This window comes from Mesoplodon mirus, assembly GCF_964341445.2.
Source record: "Mesoplodon mirus genome assembly, chromosome: 14".
NCBI lineage: Eukaryota > Metazoa > Chordata > Mammalia > Artiodactyla > Ziphiidae > Mesoplodon > Mesoplodon mirus.
Window position 1 is genome coordinate 62,809,103 of NC_138990.1, and position 26,282 is coordinate 62,835,384.

Below are 26,282 nucleotides of genomic sequence, written 5' to 3' on the forward strand. Positions count from 1 at the left end.
TTATCCTCTACCACAGCACTGATCACATTATATAGGAATTATTTGTTGAGATCTGTTTGGTCCTTCCAGCTAACCCATCATTGGGCTGACCTGGGCATCCAGGATAATTCTCCCGTCTCCCTCCTACTCTACATTCAACTGGTGGAATCAGTCCAGAGCTCAAAGTACTCCTGGCAGTCAGTCTTGGCTTTTCTATGGGCCAAAGGGATGAGGTCACCATCATCAATCATCAATGAAGTCATCACTGCATGATTCATCTGACAGCAGTTCCCCACTTGGAGTGTTCTGATATTCCCAGAGCTTCTCCCAAAGCATCCAGAACCTGGAGTCCCTTCCATTTTTCAAGGTTCTAGAGCTAATCCTCCAGCTCTCTGGATCCCTGGTAAATATCTGCCTCACTGAAAAGCAGCATGAGAACTGAGAGGCTGGAGTTCTCAATGGGGGAAGCCTCCATCCTCCAGTCCTGGGACAGACCTCATTATCCCTCAAAAAGGCCATCCCCATGTCTCTAGCAACTGCTTCTCCCCTGGCCCAAAGCTTTTGCCAGGATCTCTCAGGACATATTGTGAAGAGCCATAGCGTTCTCAAAGGTGAGCCCTGATCTCACCTTTATGGATGAGCTCACATTTATAGATGAGAAAGCTGAGGCCCCGAGAACAGAAGTGGCATGCTCAAGGTCACACTGCTAAGTACTGTCAGAGCCAGAACCAAATGCCCTCTCTAGGCTGAGTGCATCCGGTAGCTCCTTAACCTCTCCTGACAGACCCTCCTTTCAGAATCCAGTCCCAGCAAACGCGGTCTGAAGAAGTAGTCCTGTAGGCAAAGGGGGCAAGTCCTCCTTTCTTCCCCTCTAGAAGAAAGTGGCAGAGACTAGTCTTGAACCAAGATCTGACTTCAAGGCACTGAACTGCTTTCCTTAACCTGTCATTCAGTACATAAAAAATATCTTCCAGATTCACTGCATAACCTAAAGCAGCTGGCAATGTAAATACCCACACTCAGACACAAATGGAGGGGTCTGGTGAGACGTCCAGTGGGACTCCACAAGGAACTTCCAAGAATCCAGGAAGTCTTGCAGGACAATGGAAATCAGATTTGGGATTTGAGAGTTGAAGTCTGGGAAGTGTGGCGTGAGGACATAACTGAGCATTTTCCAAAGTGTGTTCCAAGTCCTTGAATGCTGGAATTAGCTGGAAGCCTTTGAGATAACCACTTCACCTCTCTGCGTCTCAATTTGCTTACCTACAACTTCACGGAGATCTAAGGGAGGTGGTCCAGTTGACCTCTGCGGTGCCTCTCAACACACCATTTTCTGATCCTGTGAATTGATGAAAGGAAGCGATTTATCTCCTGTCAGCAAGGGGAGGGAGGGTGTGGTGTCAACGTGCAGAGTATTCTCCCCCACCCCCACGCCCCCACCCCACCCCAGGGCCTAAAGTTAGAAGCAGCACTCTTGGCGAGTGAACACGACCTGGCCTGACGGGTGTTTCCAAGCATCGCCCAGGCAGGAGGACAGGGGTTGTTGCCTGGATCACAGGCCACGTCTTAGAGCTCCAGAGTGTATCACTCCTCAGGGATCACAACCTCACACCTTCGAGGGACACTGGGACTGTAAAGGGGCCTCAGAGAATGTCGCCTCTAGGGGGAGCAAAGGTACACCCGCCGCATCCAGAGTCGCAGAGTCTCCCTTTTCTGGCTGGTGCGGGGGTGCGTCAGTGGTTCAAGATGCTGTAACTCCCTCAGACACCAGTTTCGTAGTAAATGACTCAAGCTCTGCCGTGAACAGCATGGGGTGGTGGGGATGGTGAGAGGCGGGACGGAGCAGTAAGCCAGGAGTCCCTACTTTCCAGCTCAGGGACCACCGCCACCCCTCCCCCATCACCCCGTGCGTGAGAATGAAATTTTTTTTTAAATAAAAAAATTTTTTTTAACTCTCTTGCCCTTTCTTCCTTCCCGATTTCTAGTTTTGTTGTGCACTTAGAGGCCGACAGAATGGATCCTGCCTTCCGGATGGAGTTTAAATATACGTGAATAATTTTCCATGACTATTGCGTCATCATAAGAGTCGTCGCGGTTCCCCAAGAGGCCTCCACGTCTTCTCCCAGCATCGGAGCCTGTAGACGCTTCTGGGCGTTGCGCGCACTTTCGCGAGGAGCCCTCGGCTCCTCGCGAGCGCGGGTCGCTCGGCCCCCTCCCCCAGTCTCACCTTACTCCCCGTCGCTCCTCCTCGGCTCCTCCTCCTCGCCCCCTCCCCACAGCCCTCGCGGGGAGTCAAGCTAGGGTGAGCCGGCAGGGCCGAGCGGCGTCCGCGGGCGGGGCGCGGGGCGCGGGGCGCGAGAGCCGGTAGGCAGGCGGGCGGGCGGGGGCGCGGAGCGGGCAGCCCGCAATCCGGGGAGGCGCCTGGGCCCGCCCTCCTCCGGGGCCGAGCGGGGAGGGGGCCCGGGCCGGCGCTGGGCGGGGAGAACCGCCTGGCCCCTCCCCTCCGCCGCCCTCCCCAAAGTTGCTGTCTCCCCCGGGGCCGGCCAGTCTTATGATCCAGCGGATCCTCCTGGGGAGGCCGGGCCGGGGAGAGGGCGCGGGCGCCGAGCGGCGGGGGAAGCGGGCGGGCGCGGCGACCGGGGCCCGGGCGGGGATCCGGGCAGCGACCGAGGCGGCGGCAGCGCCCCGGGCCCGCCGCCCCCTCCCCTCGGGCGGGGGGAGTCGCTGCATGGGGCCGGGGGGTCGGCCGTGCTGCGCTGAGCGGCGGCGGCGGCGGACCCCCCAGGCGGGCTGGGGCTGAGCCCGGGGCCGGGGCGGGGGCTCCGGGGGGACCATGCCCGGAGGCCGGCCGGCCGCAGCATGGCTCACGGGCCCGGCGCGCTGATGCTCAAGTGCGTGGTGGTCGGCGACGGGGCGGTGGGCAAGACGTGCCTACTCATGAGCTATGCCAACGACGCCTTCCCGGAGGAGTACGTGCCCACCGTCTTCGACCACTACGCAGGTAAGCCTCGGAAGTGCTGACTAAGGGGCCGCTCCCCGGGCCGGGAACTTTGGAGCAACTTTGGCTGAGCCCCCTCACCGCCTCCCCTGCGCGCGCTCCCCACCCCTCCCCCGTCGCGCCCTCCGCCGGGCGCCCGACCCTACCCCCAGGCTTTCCCTCTGGCAGTCCCTAGCCTGCCGGACCCAGCCTTCTTCCCACCCCCAACTCCGGTGCCCCGTCCTGGCGCCCCGCATTTCCCATCCCCCTCGGCGCCCGGGGCCGACCTCCTTGACCTTCCTACAAACGCCTTCCCTATTGCCCCAATCCCCGAGGGGGAAACGTGGCTACGGGACTTGGGAGAAAGGAGTGGGCAGCTGGGCGCCACATCGCCCCGGCCTCACGCCACTTCACAGTGAGCCGGGCACAAGGGAAAATGGGTGGCATCTCCCTGGGAGCTCCCGCTTGCCTCCAGCTGGGTTAGGAGGGAAGGGTCCTGGTGGGGAACGAAACTGCCCCAGAGCCTAGATGATTGTGAGCTTCTCTCCCCGCCCCCACTTCTCTGCCCTTGCAGTCAGCGTCACCGTAGGGGGCAAGCAGTACCTCCTGGGACTCTATGACACAGCCGGACAGGTGAGTGTCTTGGCCCCTGGCCGCACCCCCCGCCCTTTCCCCAATTCAGGGTGTCTGTGAAGGGCCTTTGGAAACTGACGTGTCTAGGAGGGAGGGTGTGTCTGCAAGGGTCCCTCTGGATCAAGTATTTCTTTCTTCAAGTCACCACATTAGGAAAAAGAAAAAAAAAAAACCTCAGCAACAAACCCAGACCAGCCTACCCCATGTGAACCCCTGGGCTGAAAGTTTCTGCCTGTGTGTGCCTTCTGTCTGGTGCCTGGTGTGTGGGTCCCAACTCCTGTTGCAAAGTGGCAGCGGCCAATCCTGAAGCACTCTTATTTTTAGTTGCCGATGACCAGGTCTCCCCTCACAGCCTTTGTCTGGTCCCTCATTGGTGAGTGGTCTGCCTGCCCGAGGAGCCTGATTGGTGGGAAATGGCATCATCTAATATGATGGGAAGGCATTTGGTCCTGGTTATGTTTATTACAACATCATTGCACTCTGGGACTCCAGTCCCTGAAAACGTAATTTGTGGTATTACCAGAGGACCACAGGGAAAAAAGAAAAGGAACAACAACCATCGAGCCACTCCCAGGGGCAGGGAGGGGAAGGAGGGGTTAGGAGATCAGTGTGAATCTTGGAGGAAGAGCTTTTTTTTGTTGTTCCCTAGGAAGGGCAGGTGACTTTGTCTGGGTTTTCTTTGGTAGAGATTATTGTGCAGAAAGAAAATGCACCCTCCGACCATTATGTGCAAATTAGAGGTGGCTTCTGAAGGATTAAGTTCTCCTCTCTGTCTCTGTCCCAGCTCCACCCTCTTCCCAAACCCACTTTTGCTGCGGGCCTAAGATGATTTGTTTGATGAAGTTTTGCAAAATCCAGCCCTGTGATCAGACCTGAAAATTTGGGCGGAAGTTTCCACGTGTCATCCAGACTTGGGTCCTTGAGAACATGTGAGCGGCTGAGGGCCTTGGAGAGTGTCTTTAGGGGATGTCCAGTAGTACAGTTTCCTTATCTGTAAGACGGGGTTTAAAAAATTCAGACCGGGCTTCCCTGGTGGCGCAGTTGTTGAGAGTCGGCCTGCCGATGCAGGGGACATGGGTTCGTGCCCCGGTCCGGGAAGATCCCACATGCCGCGGAGCGGCTGGGCCCGTGAACCGTGGCCGCTGAGCCTGCGCGTCCGCAGCCTGTGCTCCGCAACGGGAGAGGCCACGACAGTGAGAGACCCGCGTACCGCAAAAAAACAAAAACAAAAAAATTCGGACCATTCCCCTGGGCATATATTATATGCTGGATGCTTAGCACTGAGTCTGGCACACACTAGGCACACATTAGGTCAATAAAGAGGAGCTTTTCTTTGTAGCCCTTGTAGATTTGGATTTCAGAATTGTAGTACCAGGTTAGATTCTGAAGAATGTCTTGTTGGGGGGCACCTCAGTGTGGCCTCTGGTTTCTATACTGTGAAGTTAGAGGAGCCTCTGAGAATAGAGAAACCACTGGCAGAGCACTAGGCACCGCCCACTTTCACCAAACTGAACCAGGTGAGTACAATGAGTTCTTAGCTTTCCAGGGCCCCTTTTCATTACCTGCCTTGTAGTTACTCCTTCTATCATTACCAGATGGTATGGAGGGCAAGAGGCAGAACCCATTCAATCAAATGAGACCAACTTTTAAGAAGTACAGCTGGTAAACAGCAGGTTGAAATTGTTGTTTGAAAGGTGAGAGGTTAAGAATCATCTCTAATATTAACTTCTCTCACTACTGCCTCTTCCCTTTTCTTTGTCACACCATGGCCATCTTTTGACCACGAGCCCTATTCAACAGGACATGTGTATGTCAGAGCTGTTCTGTGCACATTCAAATCTGGCTAATATCTACTGACTTCCTTCTACATATCAGGCCTGGGGCAGCCACATGCAAATATTATTTTCTCCACTAAACAACCCCATGAGATAAGTGATCCTCCATCTTTGCAGATGAGGAAACTAGGGCTCAGAGAAGCTAGGTTGCTGATCTAAAGTCACAGCTACGGAGGGGTGTTGCTGGGATTAGGACATGAGTCTGAGTCTGCCATAGTTTGAGGTGGTTATATACAGAGGAAGTCATGGGAGGTGCTGAGGTGCCACCTGGGTTGGTTGGGTTGCTTGTGTCTCTGTAGACGTGGTCCCTGGAATCTTCACAGTCATTCTCTGAGTGGGGGTTGTATGCCACCCCTGCAGAGGAGAAAACCCAGGTCCAAAGAGTCAAGTGCTGTTTTCAGTGGAGATTGTAAGTTATCTTCTAAGTGGGATCAACCGATTAGTGAGAGTCAGATATTACTGTTTTTATCCAATGGTGGATCACTTACTCTATTGGCCAAGAGGTGTGTTAGGCCCCCTTGGTGTTTCTCCCAGCATCTAAGACTTTTCTTAGTTAGCAATAATTGACCTTTCAGCATCCAAGGGTTTATTACTAATAAGCAATCTTAGCAACATAATCATCAATGAGATTAAATGAGTGCCCACTTTGTACCTAGCACTGCGCTAAGCACCAGAGGGGTACGATAGCATAAATTTAAGATAGGGATCTGCCATGTCTGAGGACAGCATGGGTGGAAGTGTCTGAATTAGATGCAATGTGTGATATGTAGGAGATTCCTGTGTTGTACTTGGTCATTAAGACCTCGTGCCTCTATGAATTGGTAACCGATTAATCTTACAATAATAATAATGATAAAGAAACACATTCACATGCATATACATATAGAGAGAAATTTTCAAGTCTTGATGGGCAGCAGAGGAAAGCCCATGGGCTTTGGAACCAAATAAGCTTGGGCCCAGATCTCCACCTTGCTGTACTGGTCCTGTGATTCTAGCTATATTATTAACCTCTGTGATCTAGTAAAAATGTGGTTAATTAGAATCTGCACTGCAGTGTTATAGGTCGGCTTAAATTGTTGAATGTATATAAAAGCAGCTGACACTGTTCTTCGTTCATAATAGTAGATGTGTAATAAATATGAGAAATTATTGTGCTCCACCGTGGGCAGTTTTATGGGGGGAAGAGGTCACACGTGGAAGAGGACCGTGTATTATACTTGGAGTTGATAGAAATTCTACTAGGATGCCAGATCCTAGAGGCTTTTTAGCGGAGGTATGATGCTAGCTATGTACTTCGTATTTGCCACGGTCCCCATCACTGGACCCATGGACACGGTCAAGTGCTCCCTGCTCTAAATGCCCTGTTGTGTCAAGATGGTTTCCTTTCTTGATCAGAACCTGCATGCCCAGTGATGTAAGAGAAACTCTTAGAAAAATGAAGAGTTCAGCATAAAATTTGAGAACCGAGTGGGGTATGCAGGTTTCAGTCGATTCTACTTTGGGAGGTAAGATGGGACGAGGGAGAAGCTCACAGCACTTTACAAAGTTCACTCATGCACTTGGGCTCTCACTGTATTTGAACAAGACCACATCTCCCTTGGGTTGGAACTTCTAGTCTGTGTGCTTACTCTTGGGTCCCCTCTTTGACCCCAGTTGAGTTCAAAGCCATAGGTAACCAATGGCCCAATTTATATATTAAAGAACACATTACGGAACTTCAAGAGATGATTGTAGTAGATAACCTCATGCCTTCTGGAGTAGGCTGCTTCCCCCTTAACCTCCGCTGCTATTGGCAGAGAGAGAGAGAATACATAGTGAATGTGAATGTGTCGGGCATCACGTTCTGAGTCCCATCACGTTCTCTGACCTGGCACATCCCTCCACACCCCCGACACGCTAGCATTAGGCCAAAGGGAAGCCCCCCTCTCTTGGCCAAGCCCCTGGTGGCCCAGGAGCAGCCCGACGTTTTACTGCCAAGCATTTCAGAGTGGAAGTTGAAGGCGCTCCTTCCTCCTCCCTGTGGCCTGCTGGAGGGGTCCGGCTTCCAGTCCGGGCCTCTGCAGTGCTTCTCTTTTCTTGCCTGGCGTTCAGGGCTTCAGGGTCGGCTCTGCAGCAGCCCCAGTGTCTGCTCAGGGAGGTGCTGGAGGGGTGAGATTTTCCCTCCTGACTCTGCACTGTTTGGAGCTCAGGGGAAGTGAGAAGAGCTCTGGCTCTGGCAGACGAGCCAGTGGGAGCTGCCTGGCAAGCTGCTCCCGAGGTGCAGGCTCCAGGCTGATCTCTTAATCCTTGGCAGGAAGGCAGAACTTGATACCCTGAAGAGGGAAGGACGGACGCCCAGTTTATCGCAGGCCCCGGAATACCCACACTCAGGAGGGTGTGTTGGGGGTGAGTTTGGGTTCCCTAGAGTTCCAGGTTTAGCCACTGCCTCAGTGTGTACAAGTCCATATGTGTGCTTTTGGGCATGCTGTTGCTGTATCTGTTAACTTAAACACACACAAGTTCAAGGATGCATATAAGAGAGCTAGAAATACCTTAACTCAGGTGTCCCCTGGGGTTGGTTCAGGGACAAGCAAGGTCTGTTTCTTACTTGACATAGCCCAGCAGCTGTGGCTGCCTTGCAGGCCCTCTGGGTGCCCAGGGAAGCACTTCCCCTCCAGAAGGGAATCTCCAGGGAGGCAGCCTGGGAATGCCCTGCCTTCTGGAATGCCCTGCAGCACCCAAGGGCCTAGTTTAACAGGAGGGGGGAGGGGTAAGCCCAGGGTATTGCCACTCATAGAACGCCTCCCACCTTCAGGCAGGCATCCTCACAAAGCCTTCTGAGGTAGACTCTTCCCAGGTGAGGTAATTGAGAGTGGGTGGGCTTATGAGAACCAAACCAAGATGTGATTGGGAAAAAGGTTTTCCTTAACTTTTGGAGGGGCCTGCAGGGAGCATCAGTAGGGCTCAGGAAGTACCTACTCACATCACCCAGCCTCCAGGTCCCTGCAGCCCAACACTGCATCCCTGAGGGGCCCCGGGAGCAGAGTTTGGGAGGAGCCGCAGGGTTCCTTCCAGACATCAGCTGCAACAGGTGAGATGCTGGCACTGAGCATCCTGGTTTCCCTTAGTAACCTACTGTAGATTTGTCATCTGTGCATTTTGCTAACCTTTTTAGAAGCTATTTATATTTCCAGTCTGCACTGCATCATAGGGAATGCTGGTCTCCTCCTCCGCGTGGGGAAGGTGGATGGCCTTTCTTGGCTTCAAAGCCTTTGCAGTGGCCGAATGCCCTGTGTCCCCCATCTTGGCACTCTGATGTGGGTTTGGGATGTGATCCTCTGATCCATCCGGCTTCACTTCTCTCATGATTCTCTTGAGGTTTGGTGACATTTACGCTCTGGGAACCAAAGCTTACCAGCAGGTATGTCAGCCATGGTGTTATAGGTGCGCCTAGATGCCATCCGCTCAGCTCAGGAGTTGGGGGGGGGGGGCCAGTGTGTAGCTTCCAGGGGGCTGAGCATATATGGTCATTTTTATGTGTTCCAGGATGTGAAAAAGGTCGGAAGCATTGCTTTAAAGCTCATGGGTTAGAGGCCTTATGGAGAACTGGGTGTTTGTGGTTTTGTTGTGGAATTGGGGGTTTCAAGAGATGAGCCCTAGTGGTATTAAAACAAAACAAGACAAAGCCGTTCTCCATGGGGCTATCGGTTTCTAGCAATGACACGTGTTGGCAGCAGCTGGTACTACCAAGAAGCCTCAGGTACAGAATAGCAATATGCAAGGAGGAGGAATGAGAGGCTGTTACAAAGAAACTAAGCCCACAACCACACATGTCTTTAAAATTCGGGTGCCTCAGCTGAATTTCCTTTCACTCAGAGGGCTTGGTTTTGCCCTAATTTGGTGTGTTTGGGTCAAGGAGTGGCTTTCCTTGCCCTCAGCAGTTTGCTGTTCCTCTTTTAGTTTCTGGCAGGCAACTGCTTTGCACGAGGAAGAGAGGGGAGACCCAGCCAGGGAGGCTGCGCGGGGCGGCAGGATGGCCATGGCGGGTCATCCGAGCCCTTCCTGGCCACCCAGCTCTCCGAGTACAGTTCTTCCAGATCCACTGCCTGCTGGACTGGCTCGATTCTCTCTAAGCTCCATGAGGACAGGTGACCGTGTCTCTTTTTCTCCACCGTGTTTCCAGCACGTAGCCCAGTGCCTGGTGCGTGGTAGGTCTACAATGACTGTTTCTTAAATTGAGTTAATTTGCATTTGGCTGTCAACTCATTTCTGCTAAAAGGTTAACCAAAGACTAGGTTTATTGCTGTTAAATAAGAGCTTCTGGCACAACCCCTTTCTTGGAAAAAAGCTTTGTTAATTTAGTAGAAGTCTCTAAGTTTCAAAGGAGTGACAGGCATGGAGGTAAGCAGCAGGCCAGGCGCTATCCCCTGACCCAAAACCTGGGGGCTTTCAGTGGTCCCCAGTGGGCCCATCCCCCAGTGCTGTCCCTCAGGTGCCGGCCTCCACGTCTTTCCTGAGACCTGTCACTCTCAGATGCCCTGAGGAGGAGGCAGCTCGGCAGTGACAGTGTGGGTTCTGGATTCTCTGGAACATTTTTGAATCCTGCTCCTCCTCTCTGTAGCTGTGAGACCATCAGGCAGCCAACTTCTTCCCTCCCTGTGGACGGGGGAGATGATGGCCACCTCGCAGGGTTGCCGTCAGGGTTTGTTAGAGATGATGTGTAGTTGTCCCAGATGGCCTCACGCTCAGTCAGGGGTGATGGTCCCGGCCGGCTTTGGGGGCTGTACCCCAGTTCAGTTCAGCTGGTGCTGATTCAGTGCCTCCTCTGTGTTCCAACCTCCTGTGGGAGAAAAAAGGGGGAATCAGATGGCAGAAAGCAGTGGGGAACACTCCTTATGTGACATTGAGTGGTACACCATCCCAGTTGACAAGAGGTAGTCGGGGTAAGCTCTGGAAAGCTGTAGGCTTGCAGGAAGAGATGGGAGGCAGTACAGTAGACTGGTTACCACTGTAGGCCCCCACATTGGACTGCCAGGGTCTACTTTCCAGCAAGGGGCTTGACTTCTCAAGACCTCAGTTTCCTCATCTGTAAAATGGGGATTATAAAATCAAATCAGAGCTTCCCAGCTCCCAGGTAAGGGATTTTTCTTAGCCTCAAGGCAGCTGGGTAGGGCCTGGGATGGACAGCCCTGGGCTCAGGTTGTCCCTTCCAGCTTGAGCCGTCTAACCTCAGTCACTTAGCCCATGGCCCCTCTACCCCACCCACTGTGTGCTGAACACACCTCTCTCTTCTCTGTCCCAGGAAGTGAAAGCTTGGGAACCATTGGGCTGAATGAGGTCATGCAGGCAGAGGGGCATGGAAAACGGATATTCTGGGTGGAGAGGAACAGCATGGGGAGTACAGGCACGGGGTGTCCCAAATGTGTCTTTTTATGGTACCTTGGATCCCTGCTGTCAGTGTCAACGTGTGGAGTAGGGATGAGAACTAAATTATGGAGTTTTTCACCCAGTAACTGACGACTTAGTAATTAGAGAGATATCAATCGGGTGCTGTGTTGCTTGTTGATTTTAATAGAAAGAACAGAACATGGGGGAAGGGGCCTCTATTATTGTTGCTGTTTCTTTTCAAGTGACTGGTGGGAGTAGCGGCCCAGCCGCCTCTCTCCTGATGCCCACACTCGCCAGCCCTTCCCAGACTCAGGGAAGACTCTGGGGTTTAATAATGACACTCTTGTCACTGAGTGGCACTTTTACAGGGTGTGAAGCACGTTGCACATGGTGCTCCGTGAGGCTTCTCACCTGCTCTGAGTAAAGGAAGCAGGTCGTGGTTGCCTCCTTTGTAGGTTCAGAGAGGTTAAGTGACTTGTTCAGACCACACAGCTGGTAAAAAGGCAACACCAAGATTGCAGGCCAGACTGCCCAACTCCAAGACCTGGGTTCTCTGTGTTAAACCACTCACAAGAATCAGCTTGATGGTGTTATATGTCTCCTTTACATCACGTATATTCTGTTGCTGATGATTTCATTAAAAAGTACATTCTGGGCACATTGCTTTTCTGGACAGAAGAGTTGGTGGAATGGTGTCTATAGATGGGACACTAGGAGCTGCTGCTGAAATGGCTCCTTAAAGATACCTCCACCCCACCTCCACCCTGGGAGATTAAGGGTGTTTTGTCCATTTGTTCATTAACCTCCATTGTTGCTGAAAAAGAGGACTTCCCCTGCGTGGTGCAGGTAGCTGCATTGCCAGTGAGGCTGTGGAAGAAACTTCATGCTGGTGCAGGTGTCACCTGTTCCCAGGAAGGAGCTCTGCACCCCTTTGCATTGTCACCCCTGCTCTGCCTGCCAGCCCTGACTTGACATGAACCTGCTGTGCGGGGGCTGCCAGGCAGATGTCTTTTCCATCCCATAGGGGCTGCCCCAGGCTTTTCTCTTCTCCCTTTAGGAGTTTCCTTATTTAGGTAAAAACTGCCATTTTCAGCCTGTTTGTCCCTCTTCCATCGGGGTATGCCCTGAATATGCACCCAAAGACTTCCTCTGCCACCCACTCCTCATTTTGCCTGCCTTCCTGAGCATCCTGTCGACACCACCTCCGCATGGGCTCCCACATCCCACGTCCCACAGCCTGGGCTGCGTCCCGCGCTGTGACTGCCAGGACTAGATGAAAACATTCAGTCAGTCAGCAAACATTCCTTGAGCACCAAATCTGGGCCGGTACCTGTGCAAGGGGCGGGGCTTACGAGACAGATCGGGCCCAGGCCCTGCCCCCAGGAGCTCACAGTTCAGCAGAGAGGGGAAGGGAGAGGGTGCCTGTTCATCCGGGGCACAGAGGAGGCTGGGTTCTGTCCTTCCCAGGAGATTGAGAATGGGCACAGCAGCCTGGGGTTCTCCAGGTCGATTTTAGGTGGAGAAAGTGCTCAGATTGGATTCTTACATGTACTAGATGCTCAGTGAGGGTTTGAATTATTGCACTCGTTCTCAAATGTGGTCCTCAAACCAACATGCATCTTCTGGGAATGTGTTAGAAATCCAGACTCTTAGGCTTCACCGCAGACCCCTGGAATCAGAAAATCTGAGACAACTCTGGTATGACAAGCCCTCCAGGTGATTCTGATACTGGCCGAAATGTCAGAGCCACCACGTTAGTAAATGTGAACTTAATATACCTTGTCTTAGCAAGCCACCTCCCCTCCTCCCCTCCCCCAATACACACACACACACACACACACACACACACACAAACACAAACTCTCTCTCTCTCTCTCTCTCTCTCTCTCTCTCTCTCTCTCTCTCTCTCTCTCTCTCTCTCTCTCTCTCCATGCTCTACTTATACACTGTCTCCAGAGTGCAGGTACATAACTTACCCGTCTTTTAATCCTTATTCATCTTTTAACCCCTGCCTATCCAAACATGCCTCCACACACCCTCATCTCTAGTTCTTTATGTGTGGTTGGGATGCTCCATATTTGTTGGAATGAACTGAATCATTCAGCCACCGGTGCTGCCTTCCTCACCTGCCTGGTGGAGATGGGGCCAAGGCACTATCAGGAGAAAACGGAGGCAGAACTTCTTAAGCTGCCCTTGACTCCACTGGTGTGCTGTCTGGCCCAAGGCCATGCACACAGTAGGCTCCAGGGGTATTCCTTGATGAGGCCCAAGTGCCAAGCCATGTCCTCCCCCGTACATTAAGCGTAGCTGAGGTTAGCACTCTGGGAGGTGACAGGCCTGCCCCTGAGGACAATGCTGGTTTGGTTTGTGCTAAATAAGTTCCAAAGCAACAGATGGGCAATGATGTCCTTTTGTATTAAAACTCCCCATTGGGATGGTTGGAGGAAGGGGTGTTACTGACACCCTTCTCCGCAGTAATTACTTTTCTGGCTGACCATGGCTTTCTGCATAAGTGTCTTCCTCTTCCATTCCCCTGCCTTCCCTCCACTTTTAAATTCCCCCTTTCTTTCTTCCTTCCTTCCTCCCTCCCTCCCTCCCTCCCTCCCTCTCTCCTTTCCTTCCTTTCTTCATTTTCCACTGCTCTCTCTTTTTTTTTTCCTTTTTTTCAAAACTTATTCCAGTGTAGAAAAGCCATCTTCTTTCAAATGGCCTAACGGTTGGGATTATAAATGAGTTGGCTCAAAGTATGCCCCCCTTTAAGAGCTGCCACTGAGAGAAAGAATTTAATTCTGATTGTCCAGCTCAATTAAAATTCCACTTACCAATTTCGTCTCTTTTTGTGGCTGAGTTGAGTTATTTGTAGTGAGGTGGATGGACCTAGAGTCTGTCATACAGAGTGAAATAAGTCAGAAAGAGAAAGACAAATACCGTATGCTAACACATATATATGGAATCTAAGAAAAAAAAAAAAGTCATGAAGTACCTAGGGGCAAGATGGGAGTAAAGACACAGACCTACTAGAGAATGGACTTGAGGATATGGGGAGGGGGAAGGGTAAGCTGGGACAAAGTGAGAGAGTGGCATGGACATATATACACTACCAATCGTAAAATAGATAGCTAGTGGGAAGCAGTCGCATAGCACAGGGAGATCAGCTCCGTGCTTTGTGACCACCTAGAGGGGTGGGATTGGGAGGGTGGGAGGGAGGGAGATGCATATGTATATATGCATATACATATGTATATGTATAACTGATTCACTTTGTTATAAAGCAGAAACTAACACACCATTGTAAAGCAATTATACTCCAATAAAGATGTTAAAAAAATAATAATAAACAACCAAAAAGATTTTAAAAATTCCACTTACCCCAGCGTAATTTTCAAAGGGCCGTCCCGCCCAGCGAGCTGGTTCAGGGTTCACAATTAAGGTGTTCCTTGTGGCCTCCCTGGCTCTGCAGGTATGGGGGATGGGATAGAGGTGAGAGGGTCCCTGCTTTCTTCAGACAGGGGCCTTGTCTAGCAGCAGGGAGCTTCTGGTCTTCAGCCTGCAGAAAGTGAGAAGTCCTGAGGAGGAGGCACCCCGTGAACTCCTCCTCTGAGACTCCAGCCCTCTTAGGGTTGAACCCCATCTTTGAATTTCAGCTGAGAAAATCATCTATAGGCTACAGTCTAGCATTCTGTTTTATTCTTGTGTAAATCTTTATTCAGCACCCAGATTGTAAGCCCTCAGAGGGGGTCTGCATGTGGCACGTAGCACTTAGCACAACCCACAACCAGGTGTGTGCTGGATTTAGGAGAACCTGTTAGAAAGATGATCATGAAAAGAACATCTCCCATGACTTTACATCACCTCCATATTGGTTTTCTCATCAGCTCATTTTAAAGGGAATTCTGTTCTGTCTTGACGTTATTGAAGGTTTTTAAAATCAGGTTATAGGTGGTCGGTGTAATGCGTTGCCTGCTGAGGCACAGTAGAACTCATTTCTTAACTCAGGGAGTCCATTAGCAGAAAGGCTGCCAGGTCTCTTTGGATAAAATATTGGCCAGGATGTGTGCTGTTCTCCAGCAAGCCTGGATCTGTAGGATTCCTTCAGTGTGTTTTGTGTCAGGTGTCCCTCTGTTACAAGCAGGGGGAGCCCTGACATCCTGCTGCTGGGCCAGGCAGTGTGGAAGCATCAGAGTCTAGGCAAGCTGGTGTTATAAACAAAGCAATTCCTCAGAAATTCCTCGTGGGCCAGACTGCTTGTTTACTCCTCTTTCCTTTTAAAAAATTGAGATATTATTCATATTCAGTAGGTTTTATATATTCACAAAGCTGTGTGACCATCACCACTATTTAATTTCAGAACATTCTCATCACCCCCAAAGAAACCCCGTACCTATAATCAGTGACTCTCCATTCTCCCCTTCCCCCAGCTCTTAGCAACCACTAATCTACTTTTTTTTTTCTTTTCTTTTCTTTCTTTTTTTTTTTTTTTTTTTGCGGTACGCGGGCCTCTCACTGCTGTGGCCTCCCCCGTTGCGGAGCACAGGCTCTGGACACGCAGGCTCAGCAGCCATGGCTCACGGGCCCAGCCGCTCTGCGGCATGTGGGATCTTCCCGGACCGGGGCACGAACCCGTGTCCCCTGCATCGGCAGGCGGACTCTCAACCACTGCGCCACCAGGGAAGCCCACTAATCTACTTTTTGACCCTGTGGATTTGCCCATTCTGGACATTTCATATAAATGGAATCATACAATATGTGGCCTTTGTGTCTGGTTTCTTTCACTTAGCATCATGTTTTCAAGGTTCATCCATGTTGTAGAATATACCAGTACTTCATTTCTTTTTTGTGGCTGAATAATCCCTTGTCTGTCCTTTTTATTCGTTTTCGTCAGTCTTCATTACATGGACATTCTTCCCGAACCCTGGAAACCACTGGTCATGTACTTCTGGTGCTGTCTTCACCCCAGCTCTGGTAGGGCTAGGGGCTGGTCTCCCTCTACGCTTTCAGTGTTCCAGTTCTCCTGTTGCCTCTGTTCATAATCCTCCCCACTCCTATCCACACCCTTATGTCTTTATTCATCAGATATGTGAGTATCTGTTAAATACAGGTGAGGTGAGGAACATGAAGATCCACCAGATAGGGTTCTTTCGCTGTAGGAGCTTAGAGTCCATTGGGAAGAGAAGATGTATACAGATGACCAAAATGCAAACAGAATATGGGACGTGCCAAGAAAAGGTAAAGTGTGAGGAGTGTCATAAGGGTGCCTGACTCTTAGGCTGCTTGCCTGGAGCCTCCCAGAGAGCCAGGGCCTCAGTTGGGCCATCAAGACTCAGAGACTTGATTTTATTGAGGAACTCACATATCATCAGGTCCACCGGTCTGATCTGTGTTAACTCATAGAGATCTGGATATAAATAAGGTTGTGGAAGGATTATTTATCATGCGGTCTTGGTGGAAAAATGGACTCAAGCCATAAACCAGTAGCTCACAAGGAAGAAAAGCGAACAGCCAATTGAACACACAATATGCAAAGATATGCAAATAAAAACTTTTTTTCACTTATCAAATTGAACAACATGGGAAAAATTGATATTCAGGAGTCAGGGAAGTGGATGCTCTATGTACCGTTCAGTAAAAACTGACACAATCCATTTGGAGGTTAATTTGGCAAAGACACTTAAATTTTCAGTGATCCATTTCTATGAATTTATGCCAAGGAAACGTTCAGTGTACACAAAGATTTACATAAAATGATATTCTTCACAGCCATATTTATAATAGTGATAAATTATAAACACATTAATGCATAGTAAAAAAGGATTTGTTAAATGATAGCATGATATGTATTAGAATAATCACAGCCATTAAGAACTGCTTTCAACAAATATTTAAAGATATATGAAAAGGCCAGTGGTGTGTTAAGTGTGAAAACGCAGGAATGAAAACTATATATTGCATTATTACAACTTTGAAAAATCTGCATATGTATAATGTGTAAGAAAAATATTGGTATAAAATTGTCAAAATGTTAAAGCAGTTGGCTCTAGGTAGTGATATTGAATACTTGTAGAAATTTACTTCTTTATACTTTATTCTGTTTTTCTCCAATTTAAAAAAAAGTCACTTTATTTTTATTGAAGTTATATATGCAGATGGTTTACAGAGTCAACAGTTCTATAAGATCCTGTTATGGAGAAACAAAAGATCCCTCTCCACTTTCCTACAGAGAAGTCCTTTTCCACTCCCCCAAGGCAACCGCTTTCAGTTCTTAGCTGTTTATGTTGGTAAAAGAAATCCTCTATTGCCTTCACACCATGAATGATGAGGCTTTAGCTGTCTTTTGAATATGTCTTCCACTTCCCATCCGCCTATCCCCAGTAGCTATATTGTAATTTCCATTTGATTATTGATCAGTGGTTATATTTTTACCACTGTGTTAGCATAGCTGAGCCATGTAGTGTACTATAATTACTTTTCCCTCTTTGTGCCGCTTTTTGTTTTCCTGGAGTTACGAATTATCTTCTTCCCTTGCTCAGTTTTCACCACCTGTCTATTTCATTCTAAACTCACCTTTCCATACATTCCAGCATATCAAGTATTCTGTCAGTTTCTTCTTGGAGACATTCGTCATGAGCCTACTGACCTGCTTCAGTTTGGGCTAGTTGCCTCGAGCCTACTGCACAGCTGTCATCCTAGGATTTTCCTTCATCATTATTGGGATTCCCTTTGGCTCTATGTCTTGTATTAGATGCCTATTTTTATTTTTCATGTCTTCATAGTTTACTTCCTCATTTTGGTAGAGTATATATTTTATTAGTATCCTGAGAAAAGATGCATTGTAGGCAAATTTTTTGATACCTGGTATGTTTGAAAATGTTTTTATTTCCTTCATACCTGCTTGACATTTTGAAAATAGGTTGGAAATCATTTTTTCTTCAGAACTTTGAAGGCATTGTTCCATCATCTTCCAGCTTCAATTTATGCTGTTAAAAAGTCTGATGCCAATCTGATTCTGGATTCGTTTTTTAGGAAGCTGTTTTTCCTGTCTGGAATTTCACACTCATGGTCTTCAGGGTAGGGTGTAGCTGGCTATTGTGGGCTATTTCATCCTAGGGCCTCGTGTCCTTCAGTTCTGAGAAATTTTCTTGGTTTATTTCATTGATTTCTTCACTTCCAATTAATCTCTTCTATTTCACTAGAACTTCCAGTATTTAGATATTAGAGGCTTTGGGGTGGTCCTCTAATTGTCGTATATTTGCCTTCTCTGTGTCTTTTTGCTCTATTTTTGGGAGAGTTCCTCAATTTTATCATCTGCCCCTTCTATTTTTTTTTTAATGTGATTCTATTTTTAATTTTCAAGAACCTTTTCCTGTTCTTTGGATGTTCCTTTTTTTTTTTTTTTTTTTTTTTTCCTTATCATCTAAGTTTGGTTTGGCTTGCTTTTGGTTTGAATATCTTCTCTAATTTCTCTGAGGGTATTAATGATAGCTTTTTGAAATTTTTGTCTCCCTGCATAGTCTCTCGTTTTGATCTCTGCCTTTTGTGGCAGTTCCTCAGATGTCTACTCATATTTATGAGAGTGGCATTGGAGAATGGGAAACTCTGGGTATACATGGGGCTGGATGACTCTGGCCCTTACTGAAGGTCTGGGTTTCTCAGCCTCAGCACTATTGATATTTTGGGCTGGACAGTTTGTTATGAGTGCTGTCCTATGAACTGTAGGATGTTTAGCAGCATCCCTATTGTCTTCTCTACTCCAATCATGATGATCAAGAATGTCCCAGACGGGCTTCCCTGGTGGCACAGTGGTTAAGAATCCGCCTGCCAATGCAGGGGACACGGGTTCGAGCCCTGGCCCGGGCAGATCCCACATGCCGCGGAGCAGCTAAGCCCGTGCGCCACAACTACTGAAGTTCGCGTGCCGTGCTCCGCCATAAGAGAAGTCACTGCAATGAGAAGCCCGCGCGCCGCAATGAAGACCCAACGCAGCCAAAAATAAAATTTATAAAAAAAAAAAAAAAAAAGAATGTCCCAGACATTGCCAAATGTTCCCTTGGGGCAACGTCAGCCTTTGCTCCTTCTACCCCCATTTGAGAACCACTACTGTAGGGTGATTCATCTGGGTCTTTTCACTGGGGAACCTGGTCCTTCCTCTTGCACTGTTCATATTCCCCAGAAAAGAATCTTCCACTCTACTGCCTGAGTGGTTCCTGCTGGGCTGCCACTGTTCTGGGAGGTGAGGGGAGGAAGCAGGGTAAGGATCTCAATTTTCAGTGTACCCTGGCCTTGTGTGTTCAGTATGTTCAACTGGGCCCTGTGTCCTCCCACCCAGGGAACCCTCTGTTCTGCCCTTTCCGGGGAATAAATATCCTCTGCCTTTCATCAGGGCTGGGGAGAGTATTTATCATGATAGAGAACAGATCTGGGGTTTAACTGCTTCATTAGCAGACTGTCAGTCCGCCCTCTTGTCTGTGGCTCCACCTTCAACCCACTTTCAGAACACACTGCTCCAGCTCCCACACCTTTAGGGGGTTGTGTTGTACGGAACCGGGTGCTTCTTAACTTCTCCTCATTGCTGGCCCAGGATCTGGCTCCCAGGGTCTGCTAAATCAGTTCCTACTTGTTCTTTGGTTTTCTAGCTTCTAAAATTGTGTGGCTGTTGTCTCCTTCCCTGTTTGCTTTTCCTGTGGCTTTATGCCTTTTTTTTTTTTTAATTACTGTACATGTCAGAGGATTTTGGAAAGATCAGAGATAAATTCATGTGTTCAACTGGCTAGCATTTAACTGAATTCTTCTCCAATTTGTTTTCATAGTTAGAAAACATAAATATGAAGATCAAAGCTATAGTGATAGATACCTTTTCAGTGCCTGTTATCCAGTGTACCTTTCCTTAGCATAAGGTACCCAGGAAAATGAATTCATTAGAAGCTTTCTTGGGATTCAGGCTTTGGAGCAAAAGGTCTTAGAGGAGATGTGAATTTCATCTGGATCCTGGAACCACATGGTCAACTGCCCCTCCCACACCAGAGCTCTGCTTTCTAGTGTTCAGGATCTGTTTGTCCACCACGTTTAGCGTCTTACCGTTGGGCAAAGCTAAATGGACACAGATATTCTAATTAGGCAATTTCTCCTTTGCTAGACTCTATTTAGAGTCTCTCTAGACAATAACTTTTAAGTCAACATTTTTCAGACAGGCCAAAACATACTCTATTAGGTTACAGCTTCCTTTAGTTACATTTTAATCACCTTGATTAGATTCGGGTGTTTTCAAGAATCTCGGTCATCTCTTAGTAATGACCCATATCGCAGATGACTAATGACGATTATGGTTTCATTTTCATGAATTTAATTCTCAACGTGTAGCCATATGTCAAATTATTAGGGTGTCCTACTATGGTTCCCCTATATTTATTAACTACACCTCCAGATACTGACATTGGGAGGCAGGAAGGGGCACTTGCAGCTCTGGGGACGGGGGTGGGGGAGGTTCGGGACTGTTTTCCTAGGTGAGGAGGTGGCGTGAGTGTGTGGCTTTGGGGTGGGGACAGGACATGGGTAGAACAGGTATTCCATGCAGCCTTTTCTAGTCCTCAGGTGGTAGACATACTCACTGCTGTGAATTCCTGTGGCACTTAGCGTGTGTGTCTCTTGTCATTAATCTCGTGCCTACATCAGAGGCCTTCTCTGGACCTGTTTATCCCATTTAATCGTAACAACAACCTCTGAGGTAGGTGATATTATCCATCCCTCCCCCTGCCCTTGCTTTGATGGATGAGAAAACAGGCACACTAAAATTACTAGTGTGAGTTACACGTGCAGCCCGTGAGAGCAGCACTGGACCTCAGACCAGGCCCACAGGCTCCTGATCTGTATGTAAGTCGTTTAATTAGTGACTTGCCCTGCTGCCAGGGTCTTACTAGATTGCTTAACTAAGCTAGTGGTTCTCTGAAGGGAGAGGTGTGCTGTTTGATTTTCCAGGAAGCAGCAGACTCCCTAACGGGGTTGATGTGTGGGCTTGGAAAGGACTCAGCTTAGTGGGTTACACCGGGCAGGGCTGAGAGCTGGAATCTCACAGGTTCCCGTGCAGCTTGACCGGGCTCTATGGTCCACGCCTGCTATGGTTGAAAACTGCCTCCACCTCCACCCTGACCCGCCCAGCTGCTCCAGCCACAGTCTCGCCGGCACTTCACCGATGGCCCTGGCCTCAGCTGCTGCCCTCCACCCCAGATGGGGGGATGACAGCTGCTGGCCCAACACTGCCTCCAAGGGTTTTATGAGGATACGCAGAAGAGAATGGATGTTCGAAACCCCTGGAATGACCAGGGTTTTTCTTGCAAAGCTTTGTTGTTTCCTTGTCTGCCCATAGTGTTGCTTCTTTTTGATTTTGTTTCACGGGCTCTTGGTTTGTTTTGGTCAATGTCACATCTTCCTAGCCAGGTTCTCCGTGGTGGGAAGTCCAGCTCCTGGATTGGCTGAGCTTCTGGGAGCACGAGGATGCTCATACAAACGTGGGTCCAGTGAACCTTTTACAGGCAGCAGCTGAAAACTGCCTGTGCTGTTTGCAGCACAGGGCAGAGAGGGCTTGGCGGTGAGGGCTGGGTGGCCACATCAAAGTCCACGTGCATCATGATTCTTTTTCAGTTCTCAGGTCCCGTTAACCATTGTTTTAAAAAAAATACATTTGAGGTATATTAGTTCAGCTATCTTCAGTTGTTTTAATAAAATTCCTGACTTCAGTTCTTGCCTGCCATGTAAACATATGCACTTCGTAAGCAGCCACATTTCTCAGTGTGTTTTTCACAAAGTCGCTTTTACCCTCAATCCTCCTTTTCCACCGATTTATTCCTCTGTGCCAAATCTGCCGAAACTGAAGAGCTAAGGAACACTACTGGGCATGGTGATAAGCTCGCAGCCACCACACAGGCTCCACGCTAGCTCATTTAATCTTCCAACAGTTTAGTCCATTTTATAGACGAAGGAAACGGAAACGGTAAGTAACTTGCCTGGAGCCACATAGCCAGTAAAACTATGATTCAAAGATTTAAAAGGTCTGTGTCTAAAACCTGTGACCTACTGCTTGCTTAGAACAAAGGGGCCAGGAGGGTCCTAAACTAGTTGATGGGAGAACTGCCTTCCTGCCTCATTTCTCCCCAACTGTCCTGTAACTTTGGACAAGTTGGACGAGTTTCTCTGAGCCTCAGTTTCCTCATCAGTAAAGTGGGAGCTTTATCTCATAGGCTGATGGTGAGGATTTGGTGGGATAGTAGGGCTAGTGTGAAAGCAGGAGCAAGGTGCTCTGTGCTGTGAAGCAAAATAAGGCTAGAGTAACGTAATGCGGTGACTCGTTAATAAGCCTGGAAAAGAGCTCTGCTGGGAGCCTCCTGTAGCACAAGAAGGCCAGAGCTGGAGGGGAGAAGATGAAGTGGGTGATGCAGAAGAGGCAGAGTAGGGGTTATGAGACATGCCCGCAGGAGGGTAAGCTGTGCTCCACAACGTGGAAGCGTGTCACGGGGATGAATGCAGGTCCTGAGGAGTGGATGGCTTGGGTATTTCTGCCAGGGACTCCCTGCAGGGAAAGGGTATTTCTGCCACGTGCAAGCACCTCTCTGAATTTCAAAGAAATCTGTGTGTGTGTGTTTGTGCACGCATGTGTGTGGGCCCATGAGGACCCAACTTTGCATACTTGTGGACCTATGTTTATTTTCCTTAAATTAAGGTGAAATTCACACAACATAAAATTAATCATTTTTAAGTGTACAATTCAGTGGCATTTAGTACCTTCACAATGTTGCATAACCTCCACCTCTGTCGAGTTCCAGAACATTTTCATCACCCCACAAGAAATTGTGTGTACTTTCTAAAGGGTCTGTTCTGTGAAAATGTATTTGTGAACAGCATTAGGTCATCCTGATTTTGCCTACCCGCCCAGAAGCCTCCCTCCCTCATCTGCCTGTCCCGTGTCTTTGGCCAAGGAGTGTGGTCCAAGACCTCAGATTCCAAATGGGTTTGCTAGTCATGGTAAACTCCTCCATGCAGTGTGGCTGTCTCTGGTGGGCATGGAGAAAACCAGCATTTCAGGGTTAATCAGAGGGTAGTTCCTGAGGCTTCTCTCACCGCTTGACTGCCTGTTCTTAGTGTATTAGAAGTCTGTGTTTAAGGGTGTCTGCCAGTGAGAGACTTCAGTCATCGTAAGCCTCTTCCTCAGCCTCAGAGGCAAAGAAGGTAGGTGTTAGTCCACAGTGGAGGAAAATGATGTTTCCTCCACATTTGGCCATCTGTAACTCCTAGTTCTATGTTGGTGCCCTTGCCGCATGGGAAGCCCAGGTGACCTGAATCCACATTGCCCAAGGGTCCTCTGTAGTTCAAGCATTAAAAGGGTAAGAGGGCTGTTCCCCTGTCAGTGTCAGGCCTGGTACTTATATATGCCTGCCTCCAAATAGCTGGCCCTGGGCAGCATCCACTCGCCTGTGATACAGGGACCACAGCACTGGCCAATGTAGTGGGGATCCCTGAATAGTCTCCATGATCTGCAGAGATGGGGCCAGTGAGTAGCAAAGCCTTCCATACTGAGTGAGGGGTGGAGGGAGAGAAAGGGAGACAGAGACAGAGACAGAGAGGAGGAGCAGCAGAAGGAGAAGAAGGGGTGAGGAAAGAGCTACCTTCAGTCATCTGGGGACTACTTCATGCTGATTCCACTACTTAGATCTTGTGCTCACCCAGGAACCAATATCAGGCACACCTCAGAGATACGGCGAGTTCAGACCATGCAATAAAGTGTATATCGCAATAAAGTGAGCATATGAATTTTTTGCTTTCCTAGTGCATGTGAAAGTTATGTTTATACAGTGGTCTATTAAGTGTGCAAAAGCATTATGTCTAAAGAAAAAGTGCATACCTTAATTAAAAACTATTGCTTAAAAATGCTAACCATCACCTGAGCCTTCAGTGAGTTCATAGTAGTAACGTCAAAGATCACTGATCAGGGACTTCCCTGGTGGTCCAGTGGTTAAGACTTCACCTTCCAGTGCAGCGGGTGTGGGTTCAATCCCTGGTGGGGGAGCTAGGATCCCACATGCCTCACAGCCAAAAAACCAAAACAGAGAACAGAAACAGTATTGTAACAAATTCAATAAAGACTTTAAAAATGGTCCACATCAAAAAAAAAAAAGATCACTGATCATAGATCACCATAACAAATATAATAATGATTTTTTTTTTTTTTTTTTTTCTTTTTGCGGTATGCGGGCCTCTCACCGCTGTGGCCTCTCCCGTTGCAGAGCACAGGCTCCGGATGCGCAGGCCCAGCGGCCATGGCTCACGGGCCCAGCCGCTCCGCGGCATATGGGATCCCCCCAGACCGGGGCACGAACCCGTATCCCCTGCATCGGCAGGCGGACTCTCAACCACTGCGCCACCAGGGAGGCCCTATAATAATGATTTTTTAGAAAGGCCTGAAATACTGCGAGAACTACAAAAGTGTGACACATAGACATGAGGTGAGCAAATGCTGTTGGGAAAATGGCACCAATAGACTTGCTCGCTGCAGGGTTGCGACATACCTTCAATTTGTAAAAAATGCAGTATCTGCAAAGTGCAATAAACTGAAGCGCAATAAAATGAGGTATGCCTGTGCTTTGGCCAGTGGGCAGAGAATGAGCCCCGTGGACCTTCATTCTGAAGGACCTTCAGTCCTTCATTCTGATTGGACTACTTGGATCATGTGCCCACCTAGGAACCAGTGACTTTGGCCAGGGGGTAGGGAATGAAATTCCATGATTGGCTTAAATCCAACCGGGAATTCTTTAAGCTAAATATGGGGTCAGGGTTCCCAGGGGCATGTGTCTGAATAGAGGAGTGGTGGGTCTTGAACTAAATCAGTTTTGGAAAGAAAGAACAAGTAGGAGAAGGATGCCGGGTAGACAGTCAATGATATCCTCCATCCTAGATAAAACAAATGTCAAGACAATGGAAAAAACGTGGTGGTGAAAAACAGTAGCAGGAACTAAAATGCTGGAAGAATTGCTCCGTCTGAGGCTCTGCGCCTTACAGCTCACCTTATTATTCAGGAAGGTGGGTTGGACAGAGAAAGGGCCCTGATCTTAGGAGGCAGTTGGAATCTTGGCTGAAAGTGGTAACTGCAACCTGAGAAATTCACCTGTTAGTGGAGGATTCAGACGCTTTATCCACCATCTCCAGCTTTGCAGCCGGTAAAGGAGGTGCAGGCCACCGTGATCTGGCTGCAGTTTGCCCTTCTGACTTCATCTCCCACACGCTACCCTCATTCATTCAGCAAGAATTTAATAAGCAGTTACTATAAACCAGACTTTGAAGAGTAGTCCTCTGCCCTCACGGAGTCCTGTGGAGGATACAGATAAAAGAGGTAGTTGTATTACCATGTAAGAAATGGGACGACAGGAGAAGGTGTTACAGAGGGACCTTGATCTGAATTGGGGGTTTAGAGAAGGTTTGTTGGACCAAGAGATTTTTAGACCAAAGCTTGAAAGATGAGTAGGAGCTGCCCAGGTGAGGAGTGTGGAGAGGGAAGAACAGACTGGCTGGGCAAGTGGTTGACTTACTTTGTGTTTGGGGTTGATACTGAGGACTCCCAGGGTTATTGTTTGATCCTGATGGAGTGGTGATGTCTTTTCATGAGACGGTGAACTCAACAGGACTTGCAGATTTGAGGGGGAAGAAATGACTTTAGAAATGTCGAATTTGAGATACTTCTGGTTCAGCCAAAAGGAGGCATCTAGAGCTGGGTCTGGAACTCAGGCAGAGAGCTCTTCCAGATGATTGTTTCCCACTGTCTACTCAACACCTTGAGCTTAACGTGCCCGAAATTGGCCTCTTGAGTTTTCTCCCTAATGTGCTTCTCCACCTTCAATCTTCCTCATCCCTGTAAAAGACATTACCCATCCAGCTGCACAAGCTGAACCCTGGATTATTCCAGAAGGCTCCCTGGAGGCATCTGTCAGGGCTTTTCTGCCTTGGGCCTTTTGCCCCTAGTGTCCTGTACCTGGCTTCTCAAAGCATCCCTCACATCTCAGGTTAGACGTCGCTCCCTCCGAGAGGCCTTTCCAGACCACCCAGACTGAAGCTGGTCGTCCCGGTTATTCTCTCTCTCCTGGCTGTTTTCCTTCACAGCACCTATCCCAGTTCGCATTTATAATCATTTTTGTCCCAATTTGCTAAATACCTGACTCAGTGCCTCTAGTATATTAGATCCATCCCCCCTTTGATAACCATTTTTATAACATGTTTCTCCTATACTTATCTTCAAATGAAGTCTATAGCTAATATAACCTTTCTGTATATATAATTTTAAATCAGTATAACATCCTGGCAGTAATAGGAAGGAAAAATAAAAGGGAAGTAATTCATAATAAAAATATTTATTTCAGGGCTTCCCTGGTGGCGCAGTGGTTGAGAGTTCGCCTGCCGATGCAGGGGACACGGGTTCGTACCCCTGTCCGGGAAGATCCCACATGCCGCGGAGCGGC

At 48.8% G+C, this 26,282-nt stretch overlaps 2 protein-coding genes across 2 annotated transcripts in view; one reads left to right on the forward strand and one right to left on the reverse strand.

Moving 5' to 3' along the window:
- ATP6V1E2 (ATPase H+ transporting V1 subunit E2) overlaps nt 1–4,653 on the reverse strand; it is a 28,115-nt gene extending 23,462 nt beyond the window's left edge. The window contains 2 exon segments of the mRNA XM_082643190.1: nt 1,243–1,318; nt 3,790–4,653. The gene's annotated coding sequence lies outside the window, so the exon portion shown is untranslated.
- RHOQ (ras homolog family member Q) overlaps nt 2,836–26,282 on the forward strand; it is a 37,290-nt gene continuing 13,843 nt past the window's right edge. The window contains exons 1-2 of the mRNA XM_082643195.1: nt 2,836–2,980; nt 3,531–3,589. Of these exons, the coding sequence (XP_082499321.1) occupies nt 2,839–2,980; nt 3,531–3,589 (201 nt within the window). The 5' untranslated portion in view covers nt 2,836–2,838. The remainder of the gene's footprint in view (nt 2,981–3,530; nt 3,590–26,282) is intronic.